General features: G+C 51.3%; 2 protein-coding genes across 2 annotated transcripts in view; one reads left to right on the top strand and one right to left on the bottom strand.

Moving 5' to 3' along the window:
• The first annotated feature begins 664 nt into the window (after positions 1–664).
• Positions 665–14,189, top strand: Fam151a (family with sequence similarity 151 member A). The gene is made up of 8 exons (XM_038333813.1): positions 665–777; positions 1,940–2,091; positions 8,073–8,225; positions 9,277–9,436; positions 11,570–11,794; positions 12,166–12,305; positions 12,952–13,095; positions 13,516–14,189. Exons 1-8 carry the CDS (start codon positions 665–667, stop codon positions 14,187–14,189), a joined length of 1,761 nt encoding a protein of 586 aa, XP_038189741.1.
• The window catches only part of Acot11 (acyl-CoA thioesterase 11), a 47,801-nt gene continuing 41,825 nt past the window's right edge, over positions 10,953–16,928 (bottom strand). The window contains exons 14-16 of the mRNA XM_038333811.1: positions 15,968–16,099; positions 15,280–15,406; positions 10,953–14,462 (exon numbers count right to left, since the gene is read on the bottom strand). Of these exons, the coding sequence (XP_038189739.1) occupies positions 14,307–14,462; positions 15,280–15,406; positions 15,968–16,099 (415 nt within the window). The 3' untranslated portion in view covers positions 10,953–14,306. The remainder of the gene's footprint in view (positions 14,463–15,279; positions 15,407–15,967; positions 16,100–16,928) is intronic.

The following is a 16,928-nucleotide window of genomic DNA, read 5'->3' as shown; positions in this document are numbered from 1 at the left end:
TGACTCTGACCCCTCTAAGTTCCTTGGCTTGTGAAATAGAGGACGGTCCCTAACTTTTTCATCTTGTTGCCCCTAGAACCCTGCCTGTCTGCCTGAGCAGGTGACTCAACCCTGCCCGTGGATCTGCTGCCCCGGGGGTGGCCTGTTCTCACCCAGGTTCACATGCCAGGGCTATCAGCTACCATCTCAGATAGAAGGAAATCCATGTCCTCGGGGCAGATCTAATCTGCTCGTGTCCCTGGGGCAGGACAGAAAGATCTAGATTAAAAAGAGTAAAGAGGTGGCCCACTTGCTGCCTCCTTCCACACAGGGGTAGATCCAGGCCTGGGAGGACACCTTGGCTTGCTCCAGGCCACCAGGAAACCCACAGCTGGAATAGATCCCTACTCCTGTGCCAGTGGTGGGGACTCCATCCAGTCCCCCACTGCTTCCTGCTGTGTGCTCAAAGGTCATTTGGGGGTGGCAGGACTTTCTGCTTAGCCTGCGCAGATACAGCATGGGTGAGGGGAAGAAGACGTGAGCTTGCAGGAGGGCAGGGTTTCTGAGCTCTCTCCGCCCAGGCTGCAGGAGTGGCCAGACCTGAGGAGGACTAGGTACCTGCAGGCGAGCCTCAGGGACTGTGCCTGTGGAGTCTGGAAGGGAACTCTCTCCAGTGAGGGTCACAATGTCCTGCAAGAAGTGGTGCTCTAACAGCCAGGCCAAGTGGATCCTTGCTGGCAGTGTCAGTGTGACCCTGGTGTTGACCATTTCAATGGTCCTGGGCCTCACCCTGCATCGGAACACCCAATCAGGTAGGAACTCTTCCTTCCCTTATCCCCCCTCCCCAACCCTGCCATTTCTCATCCCTTACCCCACCAAGCTCTGGGCAGCTCCATTCAGCTACTTGATACTCAGCCCTACCAACCTTCATCCCTAGCAGGAGGTGCCATTGACTTTTCCCTGATGACCAAATCTCAGCCCTCAGCCAAGACCTTCCTCCTGTGCTTTTGGAGGGATGTTCCCTCTCGGAGACAGTGAGCAGCCTTTGCACTCCTCCTACACACCTGCTGGTCCTCGCAGTCTCTCATTGTTAAAGGGCTCTCTAGGCACCCAGACACAGCCTCATCAAACCCACACCTGTCCTGATTCTGAGGCTTTGCTTCCCACCTTCCCCTCTTATCCCCCACTATAGCACTGCCCTCAGAAGCTCAGGGATCTTGTCTAGACTCCTGCAGGGACTCTGCTGTCTCCATGGGCTCTTACTAGCCACTGCTCTTTGCATGACCTTTCTCTCTCTCTCTCTCTCTCTCTCTCTCTCTCTCTCTCTCTCTCTCTCTCTCTCTCTCTCCCCCTCCCTCCCTCCCTCCTCCTTCCTTCCTTTGTTTCTGTTTTATTGTTTTGTTTTTCGAGACAAGGTTTCTCTGTGTTGCTTTGGAGCCTGTCCTGGAACTAGCTCTTGTAGACCAAGATGGTCTCAAACACACAGACATCCGCCTGCCTCTGCCTCCTGAGTGCTAGGATTAAAGGCGTGTGCCATCACTGCCCGGCCCAACCTTGAACTTCTGATTCCCCCGCTTCTACCACCCTAGTGATGGGATGCCTCTACAGCTGGTTTATGTGCTGGCTAGGTGTTAAGTCCAGAGCCTCACACTCTAGGCAAACAAGCACCTCACTAACAGCCACATCCCCAGCCCCTATTAATTTACTTGAAAGAGATTTTTACTCTATAGTCCACTGTTTAGTCCTGGCTGGGCCCATCCTGGTGCCAATCCTCCTGCTATGGCCTCTTAGCTGCTAGGATTAGAGACACACCGCACCAGGCTAGTCTCACTGTGTTTTACTGAACCAGGGGCTGTGGGTCCTGCTGTCTACTGGATAGAATGCTAGATTCATAGTGGTAGAATTATACCTAAGCACGCTGCTGAGCAAGAGATGATGATAACAACCTCTCACCATCGGTTCCAGGCTGTGATCAAGATGCAGTTTGCCGTTCAGATGCAGACATGCTGGACTACATGCTAAGCACGGGCCATATCAGTCACCGGGATGGCCTGCTAATCACCTGGTACCACGCAGCCAACAGCAAGAAAGAGATGGAGGATGCCCTGAACAGTAAGTCTAGCCATTCTGCTTGGGGTCAGGGGATCAGGAGGCAGCTGACACCATGGTCACGGCAGCACCATAATGGCTATTTCATTGCCTGCCACAGTCTCCCTCAGGGAACAGGGCTGAGGAATAAGGCCACTCAGGTTGAGCAACCAGTGAGCTCTGAGCCTTAGATTTAGATCAGGTGCTAATTCCAGGCTCATCACTATACCGTACCCACGCCAACAACCCCTCAACCTGTCAAGAGCTGACAGTCCCTGCTAAGGAGGCCTTTGACCTCCAGGACTAAGAAGCCAGAGACATGAACTTGACAGTGCTCCTGGAACATGCTGTGGACACCTAAGCAGTACCTTAGAGTCTGCGTGCAAAACAATCATGACGTCCTGTCAATGACAGGCACACACCCCCACACTGCATGGAGGTCCCCTGGAACCCATGCCACCTGCTCGTGAGCACCACTCATAGAAGAAATTCTATGAAGCTCAGAGAAATTAGGTGATCGACGTTATGCTGTCGGAGAGGAGTGAAGCCAATGTACATCAGACCCAAAGTCTGTGGTCTCTGTTCCCAGACTGGGACAATGGGGAAACTTTCTCTTTGGGAGCTGTCAAGACGCTCATGACCTCCAAGTCATGGAAGACGGGGGTGGGGGTGGGGGTTGCCTGGCTTGAGTTTGCTTCAGAAGACACAGGTGCCAATCAGCACTGTGGATGTGGCCTGAGAGCTCCTCCAGCCACACTGCTGCTTAGGACCACACTGACCAGTAGTCACATCCCGCTGACCTCTAGCCCCAGACTTCAGGAGGCTGAGGCAGGAGGATCACTAGTTCCAAGCTGGCATGGGCTACATGGAGAGACCTTGTCAGAAAAAAAAAATGGGAGGCAGAGAAAAAGAGGGAGCACTCCTGATTTCAGCTGAGCATCCCCGAGTCTCATCCAGGGTCACACACTGGTTGAAAGCAGAGGAGGCCCGGTCATTAGGCACTGACTTTTGCTCCACTATACAACGGCCTGATATGTAGTCTGGGAAGAACTGGTTGACTGGAGACCTAACTGGTCCATGGGGAGAGGCCAGGCCAAGAGAGACCCAGCCCACCACTGCTTTTGCTGGGTCCTCTGACAGCTGGGTCTGGTGACTCGGAGTGAAGGAGAAAAGGAGATGGCAAACTTTGACATCAGCCATGCTTCTCAAGCTTGCTCAGGAGACACCGGGTGACACAGGAAAGAGAAGCCGTCTCCGAGCTGAGACAACAGTGTTAACGCGGAGCTACGGACTTCTACTTCTGTGTGTCTGCTAGCTCCTTCTTCACTCTCTGCAAAAGAACACAGACTGTCAGTCCTGTTGCTAACGAGAAAACTGTCTTAACTAGGAGCCTGAAAACTTTAGCTTCTGGGAAATCTGCTTAGCTCTGGGAAAAATCCCCTTGGGGGTGGGGATGAAAAGACCATCCTGGGATGGTCAGTGGCCACATAAGACAAGATGATGACAGTACCTATCGCTATACAAGCTACAAGAGATTTCTGACCTGGCCTGGGCCTATTTGAACAACAGCTGGAGGCTATAGCTGTGCACTGATTAGGAGTTTTTCCTTTCTATCTGAGAGCTGAGAATTTCTCTCTAGAGAAGGGTGAGGCCTGCCCTGCACTACATACACACACACACACCTGAACAAAACAGAAAGTACCCTGCTCTGACAAGGGAACCAAGTCAGAGAGAAAGGGGAGATAAGGCCTGACAGGATGCCAAAAGGGCCTGCTACCGGGCAAGCCTGGCATAGTGAGGGGGTGAGAGGGGACTGACAGCAGAGAACACAAAAACTCACCGTTGGCAGAGAGAGGCCCTGTTTCCTTGCTGTCAGGCCCCTGGAGCAAGCCTCTGAGGGAACTGGCCGAGTTAGGATGGCACGAACTGCATTCAGGTACGGGGCAGAAGTCAGAGTGCAGTGGAGACAGCCTAGAAAGTTCAAATTTTACCTTGGTGTTTACTAGCCACAGTTCTGGCTGCGCCTGTAATCCCAGCACTGGGGAGGTCAAGGGAGGATGATTAAATCTCAGGGTCCTCCTGGGACATATAGTAAATTTCAGACTAGCCTGGGCTACATGAGACCCTGGAGATGGGGTGGGGGAATGCAGGCAGTGATTCCAGGCAAGTGACCTCCCTTCCTGGGTAAATGTGGGCTGGTAGTGAGCCACTGGTCGTCCAAACTGGGGCATGCTTGATTGCAAACAAGGTCGTTATTAGTAATTGTGTTGAGACAGCAGAAGTTCACCAGATGGCCCTGGGTTACCCCAGGTGATTGTAAATAATAATTAACACTTCGTGAATGCCTAACCTGAGAGATGTGACTATTTACTTCTCAACAGATGAGCAAGCGAGTACAGAGAGGTCGGGTAATCTGGCCTGTGTCACACAGCTTGCAAGTATGTGGTTTCAGGGTTTGCACACTCAGCCACCACACTCTCCTGACTCAGTGGTGGGTGAGTGGAGAGCCTGGCAACCGTGTGTTCCCTGCCTTTTAGGGAGCACCTCCCAAAGGATCCAGTCCTGCTCATTCCCTTGGTCCCTCACCCCAAGCAAGTCAGCCCCCTGGCCCAGCTTCTAGGATATCCAACACTTTCAGTAGTAAGGGAGAGGACTTTCCAGGAAGACAGGACATGCAAGTGACCACCTCAGGGAGGCCAGTCGGGTTGAGAGCATTTCCATCTGTCTTCTTCCCCTTATGGAGCAATAGCAGCAGGGTCCCTGGTAGGATGGCAGGCAGGAACCAGGCCTGGTTTGGAATGGCACTCTACCAGTCAGTTACACCCCAGCTCCCCCTTCTAATATGGACTCTCTGTGTAACTTAGGCTAGCCCTGAACTCTTAACCCTCCTGCCTCCATGTTCCAAGCACTGGAATTTCTGTTATGGGCCATCACACCTAGTTTCTGCCACACTAATGTCCGCCAGACACCCCACTTGGGCCTAGATTCTCTAATCCCCAAACCCAATGGGCTATGCCCACTGTATGTCCAAGTAGACAAAAGCCAAGAAAAAATTTGGTTGATGCCAGAGAGATGTCTCAGAGGTTAAGAACACAAGGTGGTTCATAATTGTATGTTACTCCGGTTCCAGAGGATCCAATGCCCTCTGACATCTGGGGGCATCAGGAACATACATGCAGGCAAAACACAGACTGTCTTAGTTAGGGTTGTTTTTTTTTTTTTACTATTATTATGTATACAATATTCTGTCTGTGTGTATGCCTGAAGGCCAGAAGAGGGCACCAGACCTCATTACAGATGATTGTGAGCCACCATGTGGTTACTGGGAATTAAACTCAGGGCCTTTGGAAAAGCAGGCAGTGCTCTTAACCTCTGAGCCATCTCTCCAGCCCCTTAGTTAGGCTTTTAATTGCTGTGAAGACACACCATAACCACAGAAACTCTTATTAAAAAACAGTTAGTTGGAGGTAGCTTACAGTTTCATAGGTTTCACCATTATCATCAGGGCAGGACATGGTGGCATGCAGACAGACATGGTGCTGGAGAAGGAGCTGAGAGTCCTACATCTTGATCCACAGGCAACAGGAAGGGAACTCTGTCACTGGGGGTAGCTTGAGCATAGGAGACCTCAAAGCCCACCCCCACAGTAACACACTTCCTCCAATAAGCTCATACCTATTTTAACAAAGCCACACCTCCTAACGGTGCCACCTCCTATGAGTTTATGGAGGTCAATTACATTCAAACTACTACTCATACCAAAAAAAACCTTTGGGTTTGAGTCACAAAACTAAAATTCATTTCATTACATCCATCAGAGCTCACAATAGGTTCTGAGGTCACTGATGGTGTTCTGAGGCTAGGAAACATGCCCCTTCTTGCCTATGAGGATGACAGTCCCAACTTTGAAGTACAGGATACAGTACAAGGATAGACAGACTGATGCAAAACTCCCACTGGCCCTGGGATGCTGAGGCAAGAGATCCAAGTTCCAGGCCAGTGAGACCACAAAACAAAACTATCTCAAAAGCAGAAGTAAAATACTGGGCATTCTGACACACATCGAGAACCCCGGAACTTGGGAGGTAGAGGCAGGGGGACTGTGCATGAGCCTGAGCCAGCCTGGGCTATACATTATGTTCCAGGCTACTTCGGGCACTAGAGTAAGACTCTGTCCTCAAAAAACAGCTTATATCTGACTTTATTCTCCTTCCTAAAAATCCAGCCCCTGGACTTTAAAGAAAACTAATAAAAGCCGGGCGGTGGTGGCGCACGCCTTTAATCCCAGCACTCGGGAGGCAGAGGCAGGCGGATCTCTGAGTTCGAGGCCAGCCTGGTCTACAAGAGCTAGTTCCAGGACAGGCTCTAGAAACTACAGGGAAACCCTGTCTCGAAAAAGCAAAAAAAAAAAAAAAAAGAAAACTAATAAAAATTCTCAGGCATGAGGACTGGAGAGAAGGCTCGGTGCTTAAAAGCACTTGCTGCTTTTGCAGAGGGCCTGAGTTCAGTTCCCAGCACCCACATGGCAGCTCACAACTGCTTATAACTCCAGTTCCAGGGGCTCTGATGTTCTCGTGTCTTCCACTGGTGCTAGGCACATAGTTGGTACATGCACATACATGTAGACAATCACTTGAACACATAAAATAAAAACAAATGCATTTTCTAAATATTCAGAGGTAGTAGATGAGCTGTTTCACTTCCCTGGGCCTAGGTGGTTGGTCTTGAATTTGTTGTGTGTGTTTGCTTTTTAGATAAGATCTCAGTACTTGGCCCAGGCTGACCTTGGATTTACTACATACCCCAGATTGGCCTCAAACTCACAGTAATACCTCTCTCATTGTCCCTAATGCTGGGATTACAGGATTTACCCCTATAACCCCACACCAGCATAGTCTTTCCCTTTCTGTCATTGGTTTGCTCACTCTCATCATCCCCAGTCATCTCTAAAATGCTTCAGGGGTTGACCAGCTCCACTGTTATGGAGGGAAGACTCAGGAGGGCTGTGTCCCTTAGGAAGAGGTGGCTTCAGTCACCGCTCCAGGATGGAAGAGTAGTCTAACTGGGGAGCATCTGAGAGATGAGAGTCTCGGCCCCATCCCAAACTTGAGATCAAAACCTACAATTCGACAGTTGCATGTTTGTGTTGATATTAGTACACATTAAAGCTGGTGCCAGAGGTCTGAGCTCCGCTTAGACTAAGTATTCAAGGGCTCGCTCTTGCATAAAGCTAACAGATAAAGAAAACGCCTAGCTGCTAGTGAGAACACAGCTAGAAGGGTAGTCTTGGCAGGGAGCAGGAGCCAAAACCACTGTTCCGGACAGTACGTTGACACGGGGGGCTTCCAGATAGTACTGTGTGTGCCTGACTCAAATTCTATTCAGAGGGATAAAAGAATAATCAATAAACCAGAGCAGGTCAGGTGTGGCTGTCTTCACCTTTAATCCCAGCACTCGCACTCAGGAGGCAGAGTCAGGCAGACCTCTGTGAATTTGAGGCCACTTTGGTCAACATAACAAGAATTCCAGACCAGCCAGAGATTCACTTGGGAAAAAGCAGTACTGATTGAGAGGCCTTTGTATGGCTCAGCAGGTAAAGGCATTTGCTGCCAAGCCTGATGACCAGACTGTGATCCTCAGCACCAACATGGTTGATGGAGATCTGACTTCTGCAGATTGCCATCTGATCACTACACATAAGCCATAGTGTATGAGCAAACACACAGGAGATAGGTAGGTAGGTAGGTAGGTAGATAGATAGATAGATAGATAGATGATAGATGATAGATGACTGATAGATGATTGATAGATGATAGATATAGATTGATAGATATAGATTATAGGTAGATAGACAAATGGTTGGTAGATTGATAGATATATAGATGATAGGTAGATAGACAGACAGATGATTGGTAGATAGATAGATAGATAGATAGATAGATAGATAGATAGATAGACAGATAAGTATTTTTAAAGTACTAATTGCATTCTCTCTCTTAAAATAGGCAATGTCATGGTCTTGGAGGCAGATGTCAATGTAGAAGGTTTCACCACAGTCAATGAGACCGGGGTGCCTATTATGGCCCACCCTCCAGCCATCTACAGTGACAACACCCTGCAGCAGTGGCTGGAAGCTGTACTCTCCTCATCTCAGAAGGGTAAGACATCCCTCTCCCAGCCCTACTGACTCCCCAGACCCCTGCCCTTAAGTAGAGATTCCTCTTGGGTGAGGTGAATCCAGGGCCCACCCTGAGCTGCTCACTCCCCAGACTTCCATCACTGAGGCTCAGGGGGAGCTAAGTGAGGTAGACTAGAGGAGCTGCAACCCACAGGGGAGACAGGGATGTGAACGTGGACAGTACAAATGTAAAGGGTCAAACAGGGTCACTGTGTCCCTGAGGGCACAGAGCTGGGTACAATGTGTTCAGAGCCCAACTCCTCTTTCTGGTCCAGATCTAGGTCTCACCCTAACATCAGCTTCTCCATCACCCCTCATCCCCCACATCTCCTTTATCCCTCTCATTTCCCTCATCCCCCTCCATCTCCCTCATCCCTCTCATCTCCTCACCCCTTCATGTCTCTCTTCCCCTCATCCTCCCCATCCCCTCATCCCCCTCATCCACATGGCAGCTGCACCTGCCAACTCTAACTCCAGTCACACCCACACCATCTCTCCCACGGACTATCTTCCTCAGACAGCCACATCTACTGCCACACATGCCTGTGACTTCTCTGCTTTCACCCTCCATGGCTGCTTTTGTCCTGGCTTGGCTTTCAGCATCTCTAACTTGGAGGTCTCATCTCTGTCTCCACTGTTAAGATGGGCAGACATTCACACTGGGTCCTTTTTCTATCTAGCTAACTTCTCTACTTGGATGTCTCTTCCTGGAGGCCTAGTGGACTCCTCACAGGCTGTTGGGGTTCAGGTCTCGGATCTGCCCTGTCCAGAAATTGAAGTCCCTTTTTCATGCCTGAATCTCCCTGAACCAGCCCAGACCTTCAGCTGGCTTTTACTTCTGCCTACCTGGGATGGAGAAGGGACCCCTTCTTCTCAAGTGTTGGCTTCCCTTGCCTAAAAGTTGTCTCTGCACCCCGCCACTATCTGCTCCCCACCTTCCCACTCTCTCCCAAGACCTGCCCCACCCTTACCAGCTCTTCCAACCCAGCAAGTCAACTTCCAGTTCCCCAGCCCCTGCCCCTTTCCTGCAGGCATCAAACTGGACTTCAAGAGCCTCAAGGCTGTGGGCCCCTCCCTGGACCTCCTCCGGCAGATGACCGAGGCTGGCAAGATTCGGAGACCGGTGTGGATCAATGCTGACATCCTGAGGGGCCCCAATGTGCCCATCTCGATTGAGATCAATGCTACACAGTGAGTGCTCACCCTCCGCCCAGCTGGGACCAGCCCTCTTCTGTCAGCACGGAGCATGAAAGGGGAGCCAGGGGGACCGTTGTTGCATGTGTCAGTCCCACCATGAGACCACAGCTCTGAGCCTTTTCCTTTGGGGTGTGTGTGTGTGTGTGTGTGTGTGTGTGTGTGTACGCGCACCTATAGGCCATGGTGCAATGTGAAAGTCAGGCCGACCTTCAAGCATTGGTTCCCTCTTCACCATATGGCTGCTGGGGTTTGAACTCGGGTCATCAGTCTCGGTGGCAAGCACCATCTCGCCAGCCACCTCTGAGCATGTCCATGCTCTGTTCCCGCTTGCCTAGGATGCCTGCCCCTTTGTGGGTTTTTAAGACACAATCTCTCTATGTAGTCCTTGCTGGCCTGGAACCCATTATATGGGCCAGGGTACCTCATACTTGTGGGGCGCCTGTTGCCTTTGTCTACTGGTACCAGGATTACAGTTGCAGGCCATCGGACCTGGTTCTTTTGTTTGTTTGTTTCTTGCGTTTCGTTTGGTTTTTCTTATGCATTTTGTGGCAGGGAGAGAATGAGACAAGTTCTCATGTAGCCCTGAACAGCCTTGGACTCTGCACAGTTCAAGCTGGCCTTGATCGTCCTCCCATCTCCACCGCTGCTATATCTGGTGTGCACCAGCATGCTTAGCCTTCCTCCTTTCTCTAGTGAGTCTTTGCCCAGTCTCCGCCACCTTCAGAAGTGTCCCCAGCACCCCAGGCTCCTGAAGAACTTCCCCGGCCCTCAGCCCTGATTCCACTGGACTGTTTCTGTTGGCTTACACACTGGTCACCCCTGCTCCACTGTGGACTCTTGGGGAGCAGACGGCCATGTCCTTTCTGCCTCCCCAGTGACATGCACAGGACGTGGCCTGCTAGAAGTTATAAAGAGATGGCTCCCTCCCCAGCCCTCTAGAAAATCCAGCCCGTGACTGGCTAGGAGTATCTTTCTCCCCATTTTTCAGATGTGAAAATTCACAACGACAGAAGCATGTGGTTGCATGTTTATTGTGCCCCAGGCACTGTCTCAAGCATTTACTTGCAGAATACAGCCGAACTCTTAGGAGAATGAGGTAGCAACTAGTCATCTTCACTTTATAAGTATATAAACTATCTCTGATAGGTTAAATGGCCTAAGTCTACAAAATGGCAGAGCAGGGGTTCCTGCAGGTCCTTCCCTCCCCGAGCTTTGTGGTCTGCAGGCATCTCTCCCTCTATCTGCCCAGCCACCCACCCAATATTTTTTTTTTTTTTTTTTTTTTTTTTTTCGAGACAGGGTTTCCCTGTGGTTTCTAGAGCCTGTCCTGGAACTAGCTCTTGTAGACCAGGCTGGCCTCGAACTCAGAGATCCGCCTGCCTCTGCCTCCCTAGTGCTGGGATTAAAGGCGTGTGCCACCACGGCCCGGCCCCACCCAATATTTCTGTGATTCTTAAATTGAGATATACTTGAAGAAAATAATTTTTTTAAAATGTAGTCTAGGGCCAGAGACAAACAAAGTTTCTCTCCTCAGGGTATTCTAGAGGCTGGGCCATAGGTGACATTACTTTCCTAATAAATTCTGCATCAGAATAAGATTCAAAACATTCTTTTTTATGTATTGCTTTGAGACTGTTTCATATAGTCCAGGCTAGCCCTGCACTCTCTATGTACCTGGGGATGAAGGAAGTCCTGATTGTACTATCATCACCTCCCAAGTGCTGATTACAGGCATGTGCCATCATGCTTGGTGCATATAAAAAATAATTAAGAATCTGAAACGTGGGAAACTCGAAGCCAGCTGGCAGCTTACAGATCTGCACACCTCACAAATCTCACCCAGCCCCCTTCATCCATATGGGGACATTTAAAAGGCCCTGCCCTGGCAGACGATCACTGTTTCTGAGAATCAAAGGCAGAGGCAGAGTAGGCCCTGAGCCCAGACCTCCTGGGTTGCACAGGGTGGTCACATCAGCAGGATGTGCAAACCCCTGCTGTTCTTTAGAGCTGTGTTGCCAGCCTCCAAGCACAGACTCAACAGGCCTGGCTGCCCCAAGTCCCTGTGACAAGAACCTACGAGAATGGACCAGAGTTGTCTGCAAAGCTGGATCTCTCTGTTCTCTGCAGGTTCCTGGCGCTGGTCCAGGAGAAGTATCCTGACGTCACCATCTCTCCTGGCTTTACTACTCTGTATGTGCCTCAGTTGCCAAACAGCACGTACACCCAAGCCATGGTGGAGAAGATGCAGGAGCTGGTGGGGGCGCTGCCTCAGAGCATCACCTTCCCCATTCGGGCTTTCATGGCACGGGCTGCTTGGCCCCACTTCAGCTGGCTCCTGGGCCAATCTGAGAGGTAAAGCTCCCTCTGCTCATTCCAAATCTATTCTGGGCTCTGATCTAAGATGAACACGGCAGGAGGGGTTCTAAAGATCATCTTGTCCTGGCCCTGGTGGCCTAGCCACCTCCTATAATGAATGCCCTGCCTCTGGCTTACACTCCTCTGGTGACAAGCTATTCACTGCTTCCATTGTTGGGTAACTCAGAAATAGACATCCCGAGTGGGCACATCCTCTCATCCCTAAACTCCTGCTTTCCATCATCCCTTGGAAGCTGGAGGACAGATGCTCTACTCCTGGGTCAGCTGGCATTCAGTTCTGAGCATAGGAGTAGAGCCCAGGGTCTTTCTGGGCCCAGGGGGGTACTGAGTCAGCTCTCTGGTCCCAGATACAGCCTGACACTGTGGCAGGGTGCCTCGGACCCCGTGTCGGTAGATGATCTCCTCTTCATCCGGGACAACAGTGCCACCCACCAAATCTACTATGACCTCTTTGAGCCCGTCCTGTCGCAGTTCAAGCAGCTGGCCTGTAAGAAGGGGGCCTAGAAGGGGAGGTGGAGGCTGGGTTCTGCTCAGGGCAGCCTTGGTTGGGCATGGGAGCAAAGGTAAGGAGGTCTAGACGGGGAAAATTCTGGGTGGAACAGGAGACAGGAACCATTCTGAGAACCTGTCTTCTGCCCCTGGGACAGTATGCTATCCAAGCTTCACCTATCCACAAAGCAGGAGTCTGGTTGATAGAGAAGGAAATTGAAATCGAAACTACAAGGAGTTTATAGAAAAGCAGCTTGATCAGACCCTAGCCAATTCAACCCCCTCCCCGTGTTTCCACAGCCCTCTTCTGTGCCCACTCATTCATGAGCCAGATGCCACCAGGCAAACCCCTGTACTTCTGACCCTGAGTCTAGGAGCACTCACACTTAAACCATCCCAAGGGGTCACATCAGGTCCCATTCCTATTGAGGAAACCGTGTCCGGAAAGGGGAGGAAACCAGCTTTGGGGTCCTCCATTTGGTTTCTGGCCCAGTAAACTCTGCTTACTGGTTGCCAAAACCTTGAAACAATGACTTCACATCTATCCAAGAGGGAACTGACGGCTACAAGGATTTGGATGCAGGAGAGCCAGGGTGTAACCATGGGTAGTGGTCCTTTCACCTTGGCAATTTTGGGTCCCACAGTGAACAGCACCCGGAAGCGAACCTACTACACAGGTGGCAGCCTGATCCCTCTTCTCCAGCAGCCCAGGGGTGATGGCCTAGAGGTAGAGTGGCTGGATCTACAAGTGAATGGTGGCGGGAGAACAGCGGCCATTACTGTCCCTGGTGAGTCTGCCTGCAGTCCCAAAGCCCCTGGCTAACTCACAGGCCTGTCGTTTGCTTGGGTGGGTAACTTGGTTCTCTGTTACCATGGCAACATCATAAGCCATGCACTGGATACAAAGTGGGAGGAATAATGTCAAGAGCAGGAACTCCTGACCTTAGGCCAGCAGCCTTGTGCCCCCAGTCTCATGGTGACTAGAAGAGGGGGTGGTGACCCAGGTCTGAGTCACTAGGAAGGCCAAGAACTGAGCCAGCCATTTGTCATGAGTCACCAGTCACAGCATTTGGAGTCTGGAACGTCAGATTCAAGAACGGCTGGCACCAGTTCCTCCTCGTCTGCTCCCATGACCTCCACTGCCCCTTTAACAAGAGAGAATGACATCCCATAATGACAGGTACTCCAAACACTGTTGCCTCTTCCAGGCAGAGAAGGCATGATCCTGCTGGATGTGGGCCTCCAGGAACCTGAATCTGGGACCCCTGTGCCCATCCTGCGTACCCAAGGTGGTCCTATTCTGACATTAGAGTCCTGTCTGCTGCAGCTGGCTGCTCACCCCGGCTCCTGGGGCATCCATGTGAACATCGTGGAACCCACAGCTCTCCGGCCCTCCCTGGCCACACTGGCACGCCTCTCCACCCTTGGCCATCTGCCCTGGCCCGTGTGGGTGGGGGCTACAATCTCACATGGTAATTTTGTGGTCCCTGGTCATGTGGCTGGCAGAGAACTGCTTACAGCTGTGGCTGAAGTTTTCCCTCACGTGACCGTGGCACCAGGCTGGCCTGAAGAGGCGCTGGGCAGCGGCTATCAGGAGCAGATGATCACAGACATGCTGGAGCTGTGTCAGGGACTCTGGCAACCTGTGTCCTTCCAGCTGCAGGCTGGGCCACTGGGCCGGAGTTCGGCCAAAGCTGTGGCCAGGCTTCTGGCAGCCTCCCCTCGAGCCACGGTCACGGTGCACCACAGCATGGCTGGGAACAACTATGCAGACGTTTGGGCTGGGTTGTGGGTGGCCAGGGCCATGGACAGGACCCGAGTCTATTACAGGATACCCCAGGGGTACCGAGAAGACTTGCTGGCAGATGTGAGCAGGAACTGACCACCCAGTAGGATTGGACCATCTAATGTGGAAGGCTTCCCTGGGGAGTCAGGGTGAATAAACGCCTCTGCTTTGCTCCATGCACTGTGTAAGACCTGGGGCAGGGTGGGGTAGTGCCTAGAGGGTCTGGAGGCTGGGGGCCAGGTCATTCCGGTTGTCCAACAGGAAACTCTCACAAGCCTTGAACGTATTGTAGAACGCCGTGGACAGGCCGGCCACATTGGTGGTCACATAGTTGAGAAGTCCCGGGGTGGCCTGGTTGTAGTAAGAAACCTGCAGGGTGAAAAGCCCAGTCAGGGAAGCAGAATGGGGAGACACAGGGACTTTTGGGCAGCAGGCAGGTGGGGAATCAGTCTTGCCTGCGTTCTGGGAAGGCAACAGGCACAACCCTGGGCCTTGGAGCTCAGTTAGAAAACCCACCTGGCAGGCCTCCTTTGAGAGGTTCCCCCCAGGCACTTGAGGTACCCTGGCTATCCTTTCACGGCATACGATAAGATCATTGTGCACCTCCCTATTGGCCAGGCAGCCCCGGGAACAGGAATTGAGTCTCCAAAGCCTATCACTGAATTCACTTGACATCACAGAAAGAGGATAGGCATAAGCCTTGGACCAGCTTTGTATAGTCCTTTGCAGTGCTGGCCGACTCAGCCGCTGGGCAAGGCACAGAGTCGATCTAGGGCTGCAAGGGGCTGCAAGCTGGGGGCGGGGTGCAGCATTCCCACCCCCACCTCCTCCCTACCTTTTCAATTAACACTGACTACCCTGCTGAGTATTATAGGGCCTCAGAGCCACATAAATCCCTCCCAGACAAGAAGGGGGACACAGTAAATAAATAATGAGACAGAATTTTCAATCAGATCAGGGCTTTCTGTAGTCCATGTCTAGAGCTTTTCCTAAGCCCCAGCAGCGGCCGCTCACTGACTACACTGATTAAATTTCAATGAAGTCTCTTCTGTCTCTGGTGCTCTGACTTCTCCAGGTTGGTAAAACTGGGAGGTTGTAGGGGCCTGGATCTGGAAGGGTCCCAGCCCAACAGCATAGAGTTTAATTCACCCATAGGTGAAAGGGTAGAAATGACACCCGGCCTCACCTTAGTCAACTGGTCCCCCTCCCGCCACAGACAGAAGCCTGAGCAGAGAGTCTCCCCACGCTGATACTCGGGTGTCTCACAGTGGGTGGGCAATGTGACCGACCTCAATGCGATGACATAAGGGTCCCTGGAGAGGAGTCAGAGTGAGGAGTCAGAGATCATCCACAGGAAAAGGTGGGACCCCGTCCTGCTCCCAGGCATGGATTTATTCCCTCAGAGCCCGGTGTCTTGCTCAGGGCCAGCTGTAGAGATGGGGCATCTGTGTTAGCAGCACCAGGTTCAGGCCTCACGTGTCCCCATGGATCTGTGTGCCTTGAGGTTTTTCATTCTTCTGGTCCTTGTCTCCAGAAAAAGAGATGCCACCTATCCTGGCTGCACCCATGCTGCAGGTACCAGTCACAAGTCCCCAGGGGGCAGAGGCCAAGGGAAAGCCATATAAAAGGTGCCCTGTCTGTGGCCTTAAGTGTGGTAGCCTCAGTCACAAGCACCAGGAACAGCCTTGCTTTAAGGAGCAGTATAGGCCCTGGCTGTCATGGTGAACTCCACGAGCAGCCTACAAACACCCAGTGGGGGTCCAACTTCAACCACCAGTGGGCAGCAGAGCTCTGACTCCAAGGTGTTCTTCCTCCTGAAGAAGTAGGTGAGGCCTCCCCACCCCTAAGGCACCCCTCAGAATGAAGGCACTCACCCATTGTCACAAGGCTTCCGCCTAGAGGCCAGGATCACAAAGTCTTGGGGCTTGGTATTGCTGCTCAAGGCAGGGCTGACGACGTGGTAGATGGCGTCATCCTCATCTACCTGCTGCACCAGCTCCACACTCCTGTTGGGAGGCTGGAGTCAGGACCTGGGAGCCACCGCCCGCCGCTCTCAATGGGAGAACAGCTCTGCCAGGACCCTGCAGATTACAGTCTTCTGAGCAGTCCTGGAGTGTGTTCCTCACCACTGCACAGCTCAGCAGAGCCAGAGGAACAGGAGAGGCCCTCCAGGATGCATGCGTGCATGAGTATATGCAAGTGCCCGTACACATACACACATGCACACAGCAGACACAGAGTCCTACACACCCGAGCAGATGTACAGGTACATGCATATGTGTTGACAGAGACTGCTCTTTCATTTCCCTACTGCTCAGACCCAAATAATCACTCAGAAACTATATTAACTGCAACACTGTTTGACCAATAGCTTAGGCATATTTCTAGCTAGCTCTTACATCTTAAATTAATCCATCTCCGTTTATCTGTGAATCACCACAAGACTGTGGCCTAACAGCAAGGTTCTGACTGGCAAATGGCATTTTCTTTCCTTTGGCAGCTACATGGCATCTCCTTGACTCCACCTACTTTCTCTCTATATCTCTGTTCGAATTTCCCGCCTTACTTTATTCTGCCCTGCCATAGGCCCAAAGAAGCTTCTTTATTAACCAATGGTAATAAAGCATTCACAGCATGCAGAGGGGAATCCCACATTACCTTACCTTTTCTGTCTAAATGAAAAGGAAGGTTTTAACTTTAACATAGTAAAATTACATATAACAAAACAGGTATCAAGCAAGAATTAGAGCTATAATATTTATATTTACTTTATCTTTTATCATAACTAAGGAAAACTGTAATTATAACTATCTATTCTTCAACTCTATCAAAGAC

Source organism: Arvicola amphibius, chromosome 6 (assembly GCF_903992535.2).
Source record: "Arvicola amphibius chromosome 6, mArvAmp1.2, whole genome shotgun sequence".
NCBI classification, from domain to species: Eukaryota; Metazoa; Chordata; class Mammalia; order Rodentia; family Cricetidae; genus Arvicola; species Arvicola amphibius.
Note: the sequence above shows the minus strand (reverse complement) of the source record. Positions and strands in the feature narration are given on the sequence as shown.

What these genes read in the sequence shown, in the direction of transcription:
- Fam151a (XM_038333813.1), top strand. Translation starts at nt 665, where the DNA reads ATGTCCTGCAAGAAGTGGTGCTCTAACAGCCAGGCCAAGTGGATCCTT. An exon ending in GCAGTTCAAGCAGCTGGCCT is followed by an intron (nt 12,306 to 12,951) that starts GTAAGAAGGGGG and finishes TGGGTCCCACAG; the next exon opens with TGAACAGCACCCGGAAGCGA. An exon ending in AGCGGCCATTACTGTCCCTG is followed by an intron (nt 13,096 to 13,515) that starts GTGAGTCTGCCT and finishes TGCCTCTTCCAG; the next exon opens with GCAGAGAAGGCATGATCCTG.